This window comes from Dermacentor albipictus, chromosome 4 (genome assembly GCF_038994185.2).
Source record: "Dermacentor albipictus isolate Rhodes 1998 colony chromosome 4, USDA_Dalb.pri_finalv2, whole genome shotgun sequence".
NCBI classification, from domain to species: Eukaryota; Metazoa; Arthropoda; class Arachnida; order Ixodida; family Ixodidae; genus Dermacentor; species Dermacentor albipictus.
The window spans coordinates 60739157-60756993 of record NC_091824.1 but is presented as its reverse complement, the minus strand read 5'-3'; the positions used below and the strand labels follow the sequence as shown (position 1 = coordinate 60756993).

General features: G+C 47.7%; 1 protein-coding gene and 1 long non-coding RNA gene across 5 annotated transcripts in view; one reads left to right on the top strand and one right to left on the bottom strand.

The window, feature by feature from the left end:
• Positions 1-17837, top strand: part of LOC135896423 (uncharacterized) — a 657092-nt gene that overhangs the window by 292467 nt on the left and 346788 nt on the right. The gene's annotated exons all lie outside the window — the stretch shown is intronic.
• Positions 6176-17837, bottom strand: part of lab (labial) — a 197047-nt gene continuing 185385 nt past the window's right edge. For all 3 annotated transcript variants that reach the window (XM_070537021.1, XM_070537024.1, XM_070537023.1), the window contains one exon: positions 6176-13186. In XM_070537021.1, the coding sequence (XP_070393122.1) occupies positions 12834-13186 (353 nt within the window). In that variant the 3' untranslated portion in view covers positions 6176-12833. The remainder of the gene's footprint in view (positions 13187-17837) is intronic.

Here is a 17837-nt window from a genome sequence, read left to right as displayed (position 1 = left end):
TTGTTTACGCTTGAGAGCATGAGCATAATTCAAAGCTTGTTTTTTCAACTTTACAAAACTGGCTTCTATCATATGATGCGTATAACTACGAAGATATATGGCGCTCGCTATATGCTGCATTGCCTGCTTGCCGTAGACAACGCCACCACTTCCAACCTTTACCGCCCCTCAACCGCTCTCGTATTTCTTTTTTTTTCTTACAAGTAGAGACATTATGACAAAATGCTGCAAAGAGACGCATTTTGGTGTCCTCGAAAAGCAAAATATGGTCCCCGGTCCAACTTTTCTTCAACTGCAAGGAGTTGCTTTTCGAGGAAGCCTGAAATGTCACCTCAGTGCCAAATCGTAATTGAGAGGTGGATGACAGTTTGTTCTTAGGCGGTGGTGGTGGTGGTGGTGGTGGTGAATTGTAGCAACAGGCGGGTTTAGCCTGGCGAACAAGGCCGGCAATTGCTCCGCCCGAGCGTCTCGCACAATACCGCTGATGCGTTTCACCATATGTCGATCAAACCGGTCTCTCTTAAGAAATCGATGAGGAGACGTGAAGTTTCTTTGCGGGCTATCACTGATCCCTCGGGAAATATAAGGTGTTGCAGGCGCGCATGCGGAAGGTCCTTGTGTTGCAAATTCTTCAGGAGAATGTCTCTGGCATCTTGGAATTGCTGGCAGGACCACAAAAAGTGCTCAATGTCTCCTGTCTCGTTGCATGCCGTACAGTTCGGAGAATTTATTCGCCCCGTTTTAAATAACCAGGCCGGTGTGTTAGCAGATCCTGTCCTTATACGATGTAGAAGTGAGGCTTCCTCTCGGTGCAATCTCTTGGTTACGCAGGGCATATGCGGTGGAACCCAAAGCGACGCAAAGTGATGTCGAATTTCAGATTTTTGCACTTGGTTACTCTTTGGAGCCTTGATTTTGGGAGGATGATATAGCGCTGCGTATGCAAGCGCATCAGCTTTTTCGTTTCCTGAGATACCAATGTGGGAGGGAATCCACTGAAACTTTACTGTGAAGCCTTTGTTGTTGAGGTCTTTCACAATGGCTAGGGATTTGCGTGGGAACTTGAGGGATGGCAAACCACGGTATAGTTGTTGTAATGCGGCCTTTGAGTCCGTAAGGACAACCACATTCTGCGGAGGCAAAGTCTTTAATTTGAGCAGAGCAGAAGCTATCGCTACGCCTTCCACAACTGTCGACGAGGCTATACAGTCCAGACGCCCAGACCACGTATATCTTAGAGAGGGAATGTAGTATGCAGCTGCACAGCGGTCTTCGTCTGCCTTGACAGAGCCATCTGTGTATACTTGTAGGTGATTCGGGTAAGTCGTGTTCAGGTGTTCCAGGACTAATGACTTGGCTTCTGCAGATGGAATGCAGCTCTTTGATTGCAATCGTGGTACACTTAAGTTGCATGTGATGTCCTCGAATGTCCAGGGTGGTTCTGTCCTTTCTCTCGGTCTCGAGCAGCGCAATCCTAATACGCGAAGCGTGTTCAATGCTGCATAAAAATGTGAGCGCGGTCTGTTACCTATACGTCGTAAGAGGGCTCTACCGGGCGTAGACTCACTCAATCGTAGAAGCTGGATCATCAGAGCCTCGGAAGCCTGAAGTCGTAGAGGGCGTGACTCAGCTTCGTAGAGCACTTTCTTGTTTGACGCTGGCTGAGGGACTCCAAGGCAAAGTCGGATACCTTTTCTGTGGATGGCTTCTAAGCGCTCGTATTGGCTGTCTGAGGGTGACATCAGAGGTAGCTGATACAGGACTCGACTGGTAACCAACGCTGTATGTAGCCGTAGCATTGACGTCGGGTGGTTGCCCCAGCGTATGCCAGCGACTCGCTTGAGCACATGTAGCCTGGGTGACGATGATGCCACAACGTGGTCAACACCGCGGCGCCAGAGTAGCCTGTGGTCTAAGGTAACGCCCAGAAATCGGACGTTGGTGACCTGTCGAATCTGGTATCCGTCCAAAGTCAGCGCCAAGCGTGTAGATTTTCTTTTCACTCCAGGAAATAGTACGAATGATGATTTCTCAGCTGATAGTGTTAATCCAAGCGTTGCCAAGTGACCCTGAATTGCTTTTACTGCTCCCTGGGCTATTCGTGCGAGGCGGCGATGCTGGTAGCCGGAGACCCATATGCAGATATCATCGGCATATATAGACATCTTCACTGGTGTTCGATGGTTTAGTACTGTTGGGAGGCTACTCATGGCAATGTTAAATAATAAGGGAGATAAAACACTCCCCTGTGGCACACCACGAAATATACGTATTTCGTCGCTCAAAGTGTCGCCAAGACGAACTCTGATGCGACGATCATTAAGGAACGTATGTATGAAGTGCAAGAGATGACCCGTGACGCCTATAACTTGTAACTGGCTGATGATGGCTCTTCGAGACACGTAGTCGTAAGCCTTAGAGACATCCATAAAAACAGCAAGTGTCGACAGGCCATCCGCACTGTAATGTTCTATGTGGCTTAGCAGGTCCAGCACATTGTCTTGAGCGCTTAGACGCTGCCGAAACCCAGTCATGCACGATGGTAGTTTTCGACCCTGCTCGACATACCAAGTGAGTCTTGTGCATGCCATCTTCTCCATTAGCTTCGCTGCACACGAGGTCAGTGATACCGGTCTGTATGAGTCCAGAGCTGCAGGATTCTTTCCAGGCTTCAGAACCGGTACCACCCATGCTACCTTCCATAAATGTGGGATAGCCCCACTGGCCCAGACTTGGTTGAAAAATGCCAGCAAATCACGCCGCCTCTCAACCGGTAGGTTAGTCAGCATCTGATTACTGATAAGGTCAGGTCCCACCGCACAGCGACGTCGGAGGCTGCTCATGGCTAGTTCCAGCTCTCTGAGTGTAAAAGGAGCATCCATTAGGGACGAGGATAGTGGCGGAGGCGGGTCGGTTGTGCTGGCTGACCTGCCAGAAGAGTATATTTCAGCGAACGCATTCGCAAGACAAGTGAGTGTCTTGCCTAACTTCAATGCTAGGGCTTCAAATGGCTTGTGTGGTCGAAAGTTTCCAGCAAGGTTATTAACGACCCACCATATCCTTGGAACTGGTGTGAAGACCGATAGGCTTGCACAAAATGATGCCCATTGATCTCTTCTTAGTTTCCTTGTATACCGCCGAATCACTGCGTTAATCCTGTTGTATATAGTCTTCATTGGTGGGTCACCCTTCGTCCTCATCAGCCTCCGTTCCGCTCTTCTACGGGCAGCGCATAGATTTTTGAGCTTTAGATCCGGAGCGGGGAAGTGGTCGGGTAGCTTCAGCTCAGCGGTAGCCAATCTCTTGCTACGTAGCATGTCCGCGAACAGGTCTCCAGATGATTCGCTTAGGCCGTCCCTGTACGTATCCCAATGCGTCACAGGACAGGATCTGCGGCCGTTGGTTCTATATCCAGCAATGTTGACGAAGACAGGAAAATGATCACTGCCCATTCTATCTTTGCTAGTCGCTGACGATGCGAGGATGTCCGTTGAATGTAACGTCAAGTCAATGACACTGTAAGAGGCCGGTGGTCGAAAAAACGTCGGCTGTTTGTCATTTGCCACGCAGAGTCCCTCGGTGTTTAAAGCTCTAACAATTTGCTTTCCACGTGCATCAGTCGTCTTGTCGCCCCAGAGAGTATGGTGCGCGTTAAAGTCCCCACATATAATCCTCGGAGCTGGGCAGCGGCTGCAGAGGTCTCTTATAATTTCTCCCATCGGGACCTTCTGACGAGAGCTCACATATACGGAGGCCACGCTGAGACTTCGGTTTCCCAGCCGCACTTGTACAGCAGTGACTTCCAATGCACTGCTGCAAAGGTCTTGAACAGGTAGAACGTAATGTGGTATTTCCCGTCTCACATATAGCATGGCGCTTCCGTTCGGAAATGTCGGAATACTTTGGTTTCCATGTGCGACATAACCAGCAATTGATCTGGAACTTGGAAGACCAGCCTCGGACAGGGCCAATATTGGCACAGGCATGTTGCGTAAGAAAAGCGACAGTTCAGGTAAGTGGCACGCAAGACCCGCACAGTTCCATTGCATAATAAGTGGCACTTGTGGACGGGATGGTGAACATTGTGTCCTGACCGCATCCATATTGCTCGGTGCTTTAAGAAGAGGCAGAGCTTACAATCACTGACTCGAGAGCCAGTACTACTTCGAGCATTTCCTTCATCGAGCTCGCCGGCATTTTCTCTATGTGTGATCGCAAGGCCTTGAAGAGAGCACGTAGCACCTGCTGACAGTCCTCCTGTTGATTTTTTCCATCGCAACGCGATTCGGGTCGCTGCAGTGCAGACACATAACTTCGCTGCTCGGGTTGTTCAGCAGTCTTGTCTTCTACGGGGCCTCTGTTCACTGATTTGACTGCTTTAGCCGGTCCGCTGCGCGATGGCACCACTGTGTCCTGGATTCCTGGAGAAGGCTTCAGGCTTGGAAAATCAGTTTCACTCTTTGAGCTCCATTTGATTTCGTCCGACTCTCTGTGACTTTCTGTCTTTTTCTTCGTCGCATTTTTCTCAGCGTTTCCTGTTGGCCCCAAGATAAACGTTTTCTTACGCTTTATTGCCGCTGCACGCGTAGGACACTTGCTATAACTAGCTGGGTGATCCCCACTGCAGTTTGCACATAGAAAGTTCTCGCTGCACGCGCATGTTTTGAAATCGTGCGGTCCTCCACATCTCTTACACCGCTGCTCACCACGGCAGTACTTGGCCACATGTCCATAGCGCTGGCACTTGAAGCACCGAGGTGGTGTCTCAACGTAGTCAATGGTCTCGTGTCTTGTGAAGCCCAAGTTGATCTTCTCTGGACGGTCTGTATTTGGAGCGAACGTAAGGACCACGGAGCTGGTTCGCCTGGACTCCCAATCGGTTTCAGAAATTTGGACGCGTCGTGTGACTCTCCTTGCATGGTGAACACCTTGTGGTTTTAGGTATAGCAGCAGTTCCTCGTCAGTGTACCACTTCGGTACTCCTCTAATAATGCACGTGTTTTGCATGTACGAATTGGGCACTCGTGCTGATATTGCAGTCCCTGAGATTGACTTGCAGCTGAGAAGGGAATTCACATGCTCTTCTGTCTGTACATCTAGAAGCAGGGCTCCTTGAGCTGTAAAACGGCTCCTAACTGGCGATGTGCCAAGAATTTTTTCAATTTCCGTAGACAGAACAATTGGATTTACTTTCTTCAGGTCGGCTCCTTCTGTGGCAGGGGTAATAATCACTGGGATTCCGACGGTCCTCTTCTTGCGGTGACGCACAAGCCTGAAGCCGTCATCGTCCAGATCTGTGATGTCAGCTATGTCACAATCGTCAATAAGCGTAGACTCGTCGTCTGTTTCTGAAGTCTTGTATCGCTTACAGCCACGGTTGCTCTCAGGCTCAGTCGGTGGCCTCTGGCCCGGTGTCTGGTCAGGCGTAGTCATGACGGAGCTCTCACCGCTACCAGATCGGGCTCTTCTGCAGGCTCCTATCGAAGCGGCGGGAGGCAAAGGTCCCCCCGGCCTCCGGTAGGGAAGGTACCTTGGCGAGTCGTCCGACGTCTTCGACAAATCTATTTGGCAAAACCTCGAAAAAAGTCAAAAAAACTCGGGAGCGAGACAGCAGTGCGACTGTGTCGAACCAAACTTCTTCTTCTTCTTAGGCGAGGCCTGCTATACCCTGCAGATTTCCATGCAACGTGAACAAAAATGTAAAACCATCGCTCAGATTACTACCATATTGTATGCTTCGGGTACTGCTGCCACATGGCTAAGTCAAACGGTTCGTAAACTACACTCAGAATAGGGAGACAAGGTGCTGTTGATTTCACACCCTTGCAGTTTACGAAGGGCGAGCAGGATGTAATATAAGTAGCTAATAGCCAGTACGTAGTGTTCGTCTCTAACGTCTCTGTCGAATTTCTGCGTCCAGCTTATGCGCGTTTGCTATGCAGACACAAACGTGGAATTTGCATTTGTAAAGATATCACAACGAGTCTGCACTGCATGCTTATGCGCATCGATAAGTACGTGGAACTGTGGACACCCGTTTAGTGGACAGCATCTGTTTGCTCCGCACACGCGGAGAGGAAACAGATCCGCAAGTGCAGACATCAGCGACACATGTCTACATACGCAGTCACTGTCGCCGCACGTGCACAGTGTACAGACGAGACATTTCACGTTCTGACTTACTTTTTTTTTTATTCAGTCATCGTTTACAGAAACGCAAACGCCTCCTCGCAAAACACAATAAGTTAAAACGAGAAAGTGCACGGGACAGGTGGTGAGCAGAAAACAACTTTACATTGAAAAAAAAAAAGCCGAAAGAGTAAAGTGTAGAGATAGACAGATTTTACGCGGAACAACAATGCCACCATCGGCACCAATTTTCTGTATTTTTTTTTCCACATCGTGCCTTCTGACAGCACAAGCGTGAACCACAGAGCTTCTAAGACCTACAACATCTGAAACATCCCGGCGCTAGCTCCATTTTTCTTTCTCTTTCTCTAAGGCGATGTGATGCAAAACCCAGAAATAAGCTATCCAAGCTCAGGCGCCGACATTCTTTTACCACTTCCCTCCTAAAATGTCGCGAAGCCAGTTTACGTCGCGGTAAGGACATAAGGCCTATATTTGGATACCCTGTTCGATTGTGGAGCCTCGGCCGAAGCTGATGCCGCGTGTTGGCAAAGTCGAGGCGAAGAAACGTAAGCACCAACAACGCAAACGTGCACGGCGTGTTCAGCCTCTCCGGAGTCTCCCGAGGCTTGCAGTAGAATGCGTGTAGAAACTGTACATAAGACGTCTTTAAAACCTGTACATAATTCGGGGAATCGTATGTATATATATATATAATATATATTTATTTATAGACTGCTTTATTTATATATCTAACGTGGAGCATCTAGAAGAGCGCGAGAGAGAGTAAAAGAGAACGGTCTCTGCGATGCTCCACGACCCTGATTTCTCCGATTGGTTTTGTCGCGTTTCCCTGTACATCCAGCGCTTTGCGCATGCGTCGTGCGCTACTGTCGAAGTTCTCTCTTTCCGATGCGCGCAAGCGCGCGATCGGAGGCTTCTGCCCGCGCGATTCGGGCGATCGCGTTGAACGGCCTCTTATTTACACTGAGCAGTTAAAAGCAAACTCGGGAACGACGTCTGTCAATGTGCGTTCTCAAAGAAAAGCGACGACTCGTCATACAGGCGTGTGTCGGACCGGGCGAATTTATTGACATTACGCACGTTCGGGGCGTGTATTGTTAAGGAGGCAGGGCGTGCTCAGGCTCTGAAAGCATCTGTCATCCCGAATGCACTTGAGAGCGTTGACGTGACAACTCTTACAATACGTGCCCAATGACTCTCCAGTTGGTACATTGGTGTCATTAGGAAGCAAATTACGGGAGAAGCGGCCGTCGGAGGACTGTCGAAATTTTGCTGCGCTGTCTCGACCGAAGGTATATCACTCACTTTTATCAGCGTTTGCACGTTAGCTATTCTTTTTGCATGTAGCCTATGTTGTTTTGTTGGCCCGTATTCTCGGCTCCAAAAGTGAGGAAGGTGCCTGCCGTGTAAGAGGTTTGGAAACGCTATTTTCTTTTGAGCAACTGTCACACTGTGCCGAGTACAGATTCTAGTCACTGTATACCTGCGGTGCAATCGATAAGTGACAATTTGCGGCGCCCCTGCTGGTTTAGTAAAGGCAGAATGGGAGCCCTGAAAAGCGAAACGTCATCTGTAGGAGCGCGGCACTTCGTATAGACCAAGGTTGCTGTCGTGCAAACTAATTTCGAGAGGCTTTCTCCATTGAACCAATCGTGGAGAATGACCCACTTTGAAGGCGATAAGAAAATGCTGGATGAAGCAATTCAGCAACTTGACAGAAGTGGACAATGGCCAGAATGTAACTCGCTCTAACTATACTGGAACCCTCCGTATCTGTATTAGAACATCGTTAATTTCTATGTTACATCGATCATTGTTTTGCAGCGACGAGGAAATCGTTGCATGCTGGAACTTAGAATTCGGACAGCCGAGGATAAGTGCATGTTCGAAGACTTACGTTGCAGTGACGTCAAAACAAAGCTCTCGGCTCCCTGCCAATGGTTAACTATCTGCTCAGATAGTCCACGTAATGCAGATAAGGCAGGTCTCAACAACAAGCCTCATAAACTTTGTCATTCATAAGACATCTATGCAATTAAGTAAGACGCAGTCACTGCACTCATTTCTGCACCAGAGAACAAGAACTGTACTGTATAAGCACGCTAATCGAGCGAGCAATACAAGGTTCCCCGGTACAAGCCCCAAGCTTTCTTATTTTTTTTTTCTTATTGATGGCTAAAGCCTTCGCGACTCTATAGTGACGACGGCGTAGGGTGGTTGTCAGTGAACTACCGTGACCATTTACGTCATTCCCTCAGAAAGGCCAATATTTTCACCCTGATCCTCGCACATTACAATCGGAAATGCCAAGCTGTGTCCATTCCTATCGAAGTAGCGACACCCTGTTTTAAGGTTAGCGTTTGCGTTCAACTGACCTCATGCACCAATCGCAAACTCAGTCGTGTGGATATAGCATAAAGTACCTCTGAAAATATAAGATTCGCATTTAATGCAGCTTAAAACGCTTCTAAGTCAGCTAAAAATCTAATAAATATAATCAAGCGTGGATCAACTGTCACATGGCCGCTTGTTACAGCGGATGTTCGAAGAGAGAACAGATGACGAAGCGTTGCGCGTACAACTACAGCCTGGTCCTTCGCGTTTTGTTTGCGACAAGTGCAACACATTTATTACCAAACCCCAACTCCTGCGTGCAGAAGTGCCTGTGCTGAAGCTGCGTGCTCAACGATCAGCCAAAGGAAGGAGTTGAGGCACACGTAAACTCCAGCGTTTTATATGAGAATGTATGAGCACAGCCGTTTCAATCGATCATCCAAATAGCCAATCTACATCCACTCCATCTACATCCACTCCATGCGCAAGAACGATATCGGAGGCGAGCACGGACTCCTCAGTTTCGCTTGCAATAAGGGCACGTTTTAGCTGCTTGGTATTTTCTACGTGTTTATTAAACTAAAACGAAGGAAAGAACGATGCCATTTTTCTTTTGCAATCAGAATCAGCTGACGAAAGATCTAGCACTCCGAAACAATTGCACGAGGAGAACTGCCGCCGTTGCACGCGTCACCGCCAGGTGTCGCCAGTATAAGTATATGGTTTGTGACTTACAACAGTATAGCACTCGGTCGCCCATGTCACTCTATCTGGAATAAATGAGTCGCTTGTGATCGGACAAGATGTCACGGCCCCGAGAAAAGTCCGAGAGCCGGCAAGAACTCACGCCACGAATACTGCCCACGTGTGTTGCGTGTTCATATCCGCGAATACCTCGCGGGCGACCTTCGCGCGTTGAATGTAGATACCCTGTTCGAAACGACGACGCCGAAACGTCGCCACGTTGTATAGTATAGCATAGACACTGTATAGAAGACACTGGTTCTGCCCCCGATGTGCACGAGAAAAATAGGGTAGCCAGAGAGCCAAAATAAAACAGTAACAGCAACGGTATGTCACAAGAAAAAAAGAGAAAAAAAATGACGCAATGTACAAGGGTTCGTCGTCCCGGGGACGGAGAAAATAATAGAGCAGCACTTCACTTCCTGAATAACGGCGGCCGGGCCATATGCAGCGAGATAACGAAAAAAAATAAAAATAAAGAACAAGATGGTCCCGGCAGAGAAAGACAATCAGCAGAAAACATCAGAAGAAACACACACACATACAAGTGGCATCAGAGAAAGAAAGACGCAGCCAGAATTGCATGCGTGCCAGGAAAAACAAAAAAAAAAAGGTAAGAATGTTCGAATGGATCACAGTATGCGCACACGCTTATTTTTCATCACTGGGAGAGTCCATGCGCGTGTGCGCGCGCTCTCTCTATTTTTTGTCGTCGGAGGTCCCTCGGACACACTGACACACTGGGGACAAGCAGTTCGCCGTTCGTCGCGTCCTCTGTCGGTGTCCCGTCGCCGGCTGTTCACTCACTGTCCGTTGAGGTTGGTGGGGTGAGGGGGTGGGGATGCACGAGGGGTGAGGGGAAAAGGGCAGAGTGCAGCGGGCAGTTTGTAATCATCTTCCCCTTCGAGCTGAGTGCGACGGAGAAGGGACATTGCACTTTGATGAGCGAAGAAAAAAAAATGTGGTCGCTCGGGTGAGCGTCTCTGTCTTCGGGCTTGTATGCCTTCTTGTGTTGTATTCCCTTGAAGGCGCGCTAGCTGCTGCTGTTAGGACGCTGTGCAGACGGCCTTCGCGGATGGGCGCACCACCACGCTAGTGCCTTCTCCCACCAACATTCTCTCTCTCTTTCCAGATATTTATACCGCGGTAACTCAGTCGGCAAGACGTTGCGCTACTGAGCACTAGGTCGCGGATTTGATACCGACCGCGACGTCCGCATTCCGAAGGGGACGGAATGCAAAAAACGTTCGTGTACGAGGCTTCGCGTGCACGTGAAGAAGCCAAAATTGATCCGGAGTCAGTCACTACGGCGTGCCTCATAACCAGATAGTGGTTTCTGGAACTTGAAACCCCAGAACCGAATTCTTATACATCTATGCAATAGCAATGCTGACCTCTGTTAATCAGGTTCGAACATGCGTAAACCAATATCAAGAAACTTCAAGACTCTGGGGCGGCTGCTAAGTGGAGAGGCAGAAAGCTTTCAGTTCTTCTGGCTCGAACAGTCCCATGCCCGACCATTCGGAAATGTGGCTGTGACTTTCACCAGAAAAAAAGAAGAAAAAAAAGAGGAAGAAGAAAAAAAAGTAGTAGAAGCGCAAGACCGTTTTTCTTCGAAATTTAAAGAGTGTGCAACAAATCTTTGAATAAAAGACGAACTAACAGGTGATTTTTCTTTTTCGAAAGAACCATGGCGCATTCACGTCATCCACATGCCCGAGTCCTAAATTATTTTGCAAGGTTGTTTCTTTCTGCTCATTTGCGCGTAGTGAAATATACGCACATAATGTGCGCAGAAACACTCTGCTTATTTTCTGGTGCCCGTTCGATATCATCATGAAGCACGACCACTCGAACGCTCTTGCGTACGATGTTGAAGGATCTCAGCATGCAATACGAACGCCTCTCAAGCCCTGCCATCCGCTCGAAAAAAGCAGAGCTAGTTTTCCTACAAGCCAGCATCGAATCGGACTGTGTCAAGAGGGCATAAACGTCCCTGAGACAAGGTCTTTCTTCCTTTTTTTTTTCACGCACTATTTTCCTCACTTATGTTTCAGACTTCCTACAACATCCTCGCGCAGGCGCGTTGGAAAGCGGCCTCTCGTCGCGTCTTCGGCTCCCGCCTCGCTCTTCGACCCACGCGATTCACCCACAAGCGACGGCTGTCAAGAGCGATTGGATGCGGGGCTTTCGAGAATCAAACTGGTCCTGCGACGAAACGAAGAAAACGACAGAAAAGAAAGCCAGGCGTGGCGCGTTTCTATGGGGCCGTGGCGCCCCCAGCACGGCGGGCCAACTGTTCCCATGCTTTCTCCGTTTTGCTTCGCTACTTGCTTATACTTCTGACACCGAAGGTTTCACCCGGTGCGCCCTCGTTGGCCCCCTTTCTTTGCTAGGCGTCAATCGAGTTTCTAATGGCGCCACTGAGGCCTACCACGCGCACCAGAGCTCGAGACGGATGGATAGTTCAAAAGTTGAGACAGATAGATCATTCGAAAAGTCACACAGAGTATTACTGTAGCGTGAAAAAATGCCACGACGTTACAAAAACCGCGTTGATTTAATGTTGTCTTATTCAATGGGCTGCGGTCTTTCCTTGAAGCATGAATAAACGGTTTCTTCGTTTTTGGTCGAAACTTGTGACGGTTAGGTAACTCGAGTTAGATGTGTTAAGCGCATGCATTCGAATATTTCGCATGTGCTCGACGGGATAGCGGATATAGGAGCCATTGAGATCACGACGTGAAAATGGGCTATCTTTAAAGCGCCTGAACAACTATCCTGTAACACGCAACGGTTGACTTATTAAACGTACACGGATCGTGCAGCTTTCAATGCGCTACATGAGTGGCCGCACCGTGGAACTAGTACAATGGCAGTGAAGGAAAGAGAAAGAAAGAGAGAAGAGGAAGCTAGTCGTGCAGACTTCACCCATCGCAAGTGACGTATCTCTGCTAACTTCAACTTCTGCGTGGGATTTCGAAACAAATGTCACCATCTCTGCTAAATAATTCTACAGAAAATCAAATAAGCGATCAGTGGTTGTTCTTTTTTTTTTTGCGAGTTAAACGCTTCGAGCATGAAGCTGAAGTGCCGGCGTTTTTAATGTTTGGCCGATATTTTATGAATTTTTCCCATTTAGTTTGGACCTTTCTTCGCTTTTTCGGTTTGACTCGTATTCGCCACGCCGGAAGTGGAAGAGCAGCGGCAGCACAGGCGCAGCTCCGTAGCTGCACGAGGGCAGCACCAGAGCAGCAGGCCTATAATTCTTTCGAGCTCTACACCAGGGCTGCACAGGAGCGATGCGCCTGCACCGCACCCACGTTGCACTTGCGCGGCACTTGTGTTGTATACTCGAGATACACACACACGAAGCAGGCCACGCGCGAGGAAATGGTCAGCCCGGTCGAACGGCCGCCAATATGAGAGAGAGACAGAGCGAGAATCGGCGGCGGCGGTGGTGGTGCGCCCCGGGTTCAAGGGGGTGGGTTTTAACGCGTGGCGGCCGTGGGCTGACACAGCTCGTGGAAGAAGGGTCTTAGACACTGGCCCATGTCTTTGTTTCGCCGCATGCAGGCAGCTTTGGCCGCACGCTGTGGGGCTCACTGGCTGTCCTTCTGCTGGGGCGACGGCGGCGACAGCTTTCCCGGCGATAGCGTGCCGGCCGACGCGGCCCCGTCCGGCGGTGAGGACTCGGCGGGGATGAGGCCCTCCTTCATGCGCTTCTTCTGCTTCATGCGGCGGTTCTGGAACCAGATCTTCACCTGCGTCTCGTTCAGCTGCAGCGCCGTGGCGATCTCGATGCGCCGCGCGCGCGTCAGGTACTTGTTGAAGTGGAACTCCTTCTCCAGCTCCGTCAGCTGCTTGGTGGTGAAGTTTGTGCGGCCCGTGCCGTTGGGACCGCACGGACCGCCGGCGCCGCCCGCGCCGAAGCCGCCGTACTCGTGCTTGGGCACTGGAACGAGAGAGAGGAGGAGGCGTCGGTTGCGGCGATGGGGCGAGGGCGGGCTCGCGCATGCACGTGTATATATATCATCATCATCATCATCAGCAGCAGCAGCAGCAGCAGCAGCAGCAGCAGCATCATCATCATCATAATCATAATCATCAACATCATCATCAGCAGCAGCAGCAGCATCATCAGCATCATCAGCATCAGCCTGGTTACGCCCACTGCAGGGCAAAGGCCTCTCCCATACTTCTCCAACAACCCCGGTCATGTACTAATTGTACATGCCTGCAAACTTCTTAATCTCATCCGCCCACCTAACTTTCTGCCGCCCTCTGCTACGCTTCCCTTCCCTTGGAATCCATTCCGTAACAATTCCGTAACCCTTCCGTGAGAGAAAGGCAGTGCCGCCAACTACAAGTTATGCTGAGAAAGAGAGAGAGAGTATGGAGAGGAAAGGCAGAGAGGTCCATTCCAGAGGAGAGTTTTGTCTGCTGCCCTACACTGGGAGTAAGGAAAAGGGAGAATAGAAAAAGGAAAAGTGGGAGAGAGTGAGCGCTCCACACGGTCAATGTGTAGGACGCACAGCAGGACTAAAATCGTTCGTGAGGCTTGCGCTCCTGAAAAGCTGCAGTAGCGCACGAATGGCTTTGTGAGGGCGAGATGCAAGGAAAGGCGGGGAGGTTAACCAGACGCACGTTCGGTTTGCTACCCTGGACTGAAGGGGAGGGGATAAAAGAGTAAAAAAAAAGAGAACGGGAGCATCAGTTGCGCACATACCTTAAGGTGCGCACGAAGTCCAGAGGAAGAGACATTTTATTTAGAGGAAGGACAGAGTGTTCGGTCTGAGCAGATGCACTATAAAAAGCTACTCTGCACTGGAAAAAAAAGAAGGAAAAGAAAATGAAAGTTTAAGGATGGATGATAATGAGGGAAGGAATGAATTAGTATCTATGCACTACACAGCAGGCCTGTACTGGCAGTTCATGGCCGTTCGCGGCCATGGGCCGAGAACGGCACACCAAGATAACGTACAAATAACTGAAGTAGCCTCAACCTACCAAGAGAAGCCCATCTACCTCAATACTTCGGTAGCAATCCGTGTATATTTGTACCGAACAGACAGGGGTTTCCTGTCGACACACTTACTTCATCATAAACGCCTGCGTCAAATTTCTAGGAGTTATAGCGAGATGAGTGCGACTGTGTCCGAGCGCAAAGGCCACTATAGGAACAAAGTGCCCGCAGCTGTCGAGATACGGACACACCAACTCGAAGTCTGTGCGTGGTTTATCATGGATAGTAAGTTCCACAACCCATTTTTGATGTCCCATGTTCGCGTCTCGCGCTTTGCTGCGGTGGATCAGTGGCCGTGGCGTTCTGCAGCTGAGCGCGAGGTCTTGGGTTCGGCTACCGATCGCGGAGGCTGCAGTATTCTGATAGGGTGCGGGTTAGTGAACTTTTTTTGCTTTCTCTGAAGAATCTCAAGTGGTAAAATCTATTCTGGGAGATTGCTACTGCGACGTCCTCTTTTATTTTTATTTTTTTGATATCTAAAGATGTATAGAGAGATGTGGCAAAACAAAATTAGAAAGTATATTTGCACAGATGAGTCCTTTCATTAGCAATACTGAAAACGGGACCCTCGGTTTGAAGTTAGGAGAAAAATAATTACGTTACATAAAAAATGAAATAGCCCGTCAGCATAATGAACCAATATCAGGAAGAACACAGGAGAAGCGCATTGTATAACAGAGTCGTCGAAAACACAATTGCGTATACGTTATACTATATAAACCAATGGTAGTGACCAAAATAATAATTTTTTTGAAGAAGTAGGGAAATATTGGTAAAAACAAACAAACAAAAACAAGCGGCGGCAAAAGTACCCATGCAAAAAACGGTGAAAGGGGAAAAAAAAAATAAAGCAGGTACGTCGTGAAACTATTCAGCAAATGTATTGCTTCTTGACGTAAACGGCGCTAGTGTCACATTCGAATGCTGCACGTAGCATCCGTAACCTATACTGATTAAACGATGCATATACCCGCCGTGGTTGCTCAGTGGCTATGGTGTTGGGCTGCTGAGCACGAGGTCGCGGGATCGAATCCCGGCCACGGCGGCCGCATTTCGATGGGGGCGAAATGCGAAAACACCCGTGTGCTTAGATTTAGGTGCACGTTAAAGAACCCCAGGTGGTCAAAATTTCCGGAGTCCTCCACTACGGCGTGCCTCATAATCAGAAAGTGGTTTTGGCACGTAAAACCCCAAATATTATTATTAAACGATGCATAGATGAACACAGTTTGACGCACGCGGTGGCGTAACGAAACGTAACAAAACGATGAAGCCCGATTTCCCGCGCTTAATGTCTGCCGAACTCAAAAAAAGAAAAGGAACTCAGCATAAGGTGTTAGCAAAGTATAAGTATTGGCTATTGAAGAATAACGCTTCAAAAAGCTTCAAATGAAGTAGCAGTAACGCCGGACTGCTATAAACAACGCTAAAAAATAAAAAAGAATAACTGCAGATTGCAGCGTTCCTCCAACTCTGATTTTCTCTCAAAGTTGAGGCCACTTTATTTTTTGCACGCTTGCCCGTTCCTCAAATAAAACTCGTTTATGCACCTTTAAAACACTGAAGAAATATAATAATTAATCAACAATGATATGATGCGTGCACAGCGATTTATAATATTGCATGGCCCTGGAACCTTTTCCATAATCACTTCATTTAGACGGTATATGTCGTATGTGCTATGTGCCTTAAGACTCTTGCATATAGACATATAGTCACTCATATTTTGTTAATTGATAAATCACACGATAGCTCTATTCTAAAGAATCATTGAATACTCGTGCTATATTAACGTGCATGTGAGCATACATTTTTTCCGAGAACAATTACCGGTTAGAAAGCTTTATTGCCCACATTCGTGGAAAGTCCGAAGCGGCGGTGTCTCTTTATTTGAATAAATATTTTCTCTTTCTCTCTCTCTCTCTCTCTCTCTCTCTCTCTCTCTCATATATCTCACCGTTCACTCACCCGATAGTAGCATGAATCGCCTCAGCACATTCTGAAAAATTCATTAATATGCTCACAAGAATGTATCGTATTTTTTGTGTTTTACATGTCTTGCTTAGCTTATTCCATTAAATTTCCTTGGACTACAGAGTGTGTGCGCAATATATTTTAATATATCATCTACATTTATCTGTGCCTGTACTATCAGAATACAGCCTTGCTTAACTGGCTGCTGCTTTATTTTTTATTGCTGCGTTCATCGTGTACTTCACTGTTGCCACAGGTTTGACGTCGCAAGTAGGAAGCACTGTAAAAATAAATTCGTCATAAAATTTAAGTGGGAAAAGAATATTCAAAACTCCCATGATAAAACAAAAGGCAACCGAAAAAGTGCGGAAAAAAAAACAAGAGCAATCTGTTTCGTAGAATCTTCTCAGTAACATGTGTTAACGTTTTCTTTTACATTCGCAGGAGAAAAAGACTGCTTCCAACGAAGAAATCCTATAGCATACTCAGCAAATTTGCCTTCCGAAAAATGCTTTCCGCCACGAAAGGTACTGCAGTATGGAAGCTAGACAATTCTGTGATACTCGCGCTTCTTGGGCTGGTAGCATTATAGAAAATGCACTTTTACAGAGGGGGATTGAAATTGCGAGAAGCCTGGGCCGAGAAATTCGTGTCTTTAAACAATGAAATATCAGCAGCTAGGTGGCAGAAGGAACTATGTTTTCCAGGAATATTGTTACACGCCTGGTGTTTCAGCCCAGAAGAGGTTTTTTTTTTTTTTAATCAGAGGTGTGCACTGAAGATATCATTTTTCGATGTGACAGTATATTCATTGTCGCTTCTGCCAAGATTTTAAATATATGTCTTGATGCTGTAACTGACTATATTTCGCAAACAATTACGTTTTCTAGGCGCCATAAAACCCAGCTTGCAGTAGCACCCGAATACAAGCGGGGTAAATTTGAGTCAGAGAAAAAGAAAAAAAAGCAACACAGGAGCAATAAGTAACTCTTATTTATAGCGTATATAATACGTGTTCATTTTTGCTTGTTATGTTATGAGAGCCGCCGATTCGTAAAAATTAGACGGTAAATGAGAGTCATTATCCTAGTGCGACGTCGTGGTCCTCGGCTTCTGATATGTCGACAGCATGAAAGTATTCTTTCCTTAAGATCTTTAATCAATCCTGTCTTGCATTAGCTGTCTGCATCGTACTATCATTACAGATTTCCTTATTTGATCGCACCATCTAATCCTGTGCTGTCATCGACTGCCTGTTTCTTCTCTTGTAACCCAATCCGTTACCAACAGAATCAACCTGCTTAGTCACCCTCCGCCATTTCACGGCCTGTTGACATTCCATTTCTTCCTCTTAACATCAACTAGAATATCAGCTATAACGCCAGTTTGCTCTCTATATAATTCCGATTACCGTATTCCAATCTCCTAAAATCATGCCTATGATTCTATCTACTTTTTTATTTTCCGCTTTGCAGCGCCTTGCATCAGTATTGGGAGAATCCACTGATTGTATGTTTTTATTTTCAATTAGATATACGAACGTGGACGGTCAAGACTTGGGAGTCCAGGTTTCAGGGTTTTCTTGCGACTTCCATAAGTGTACTCT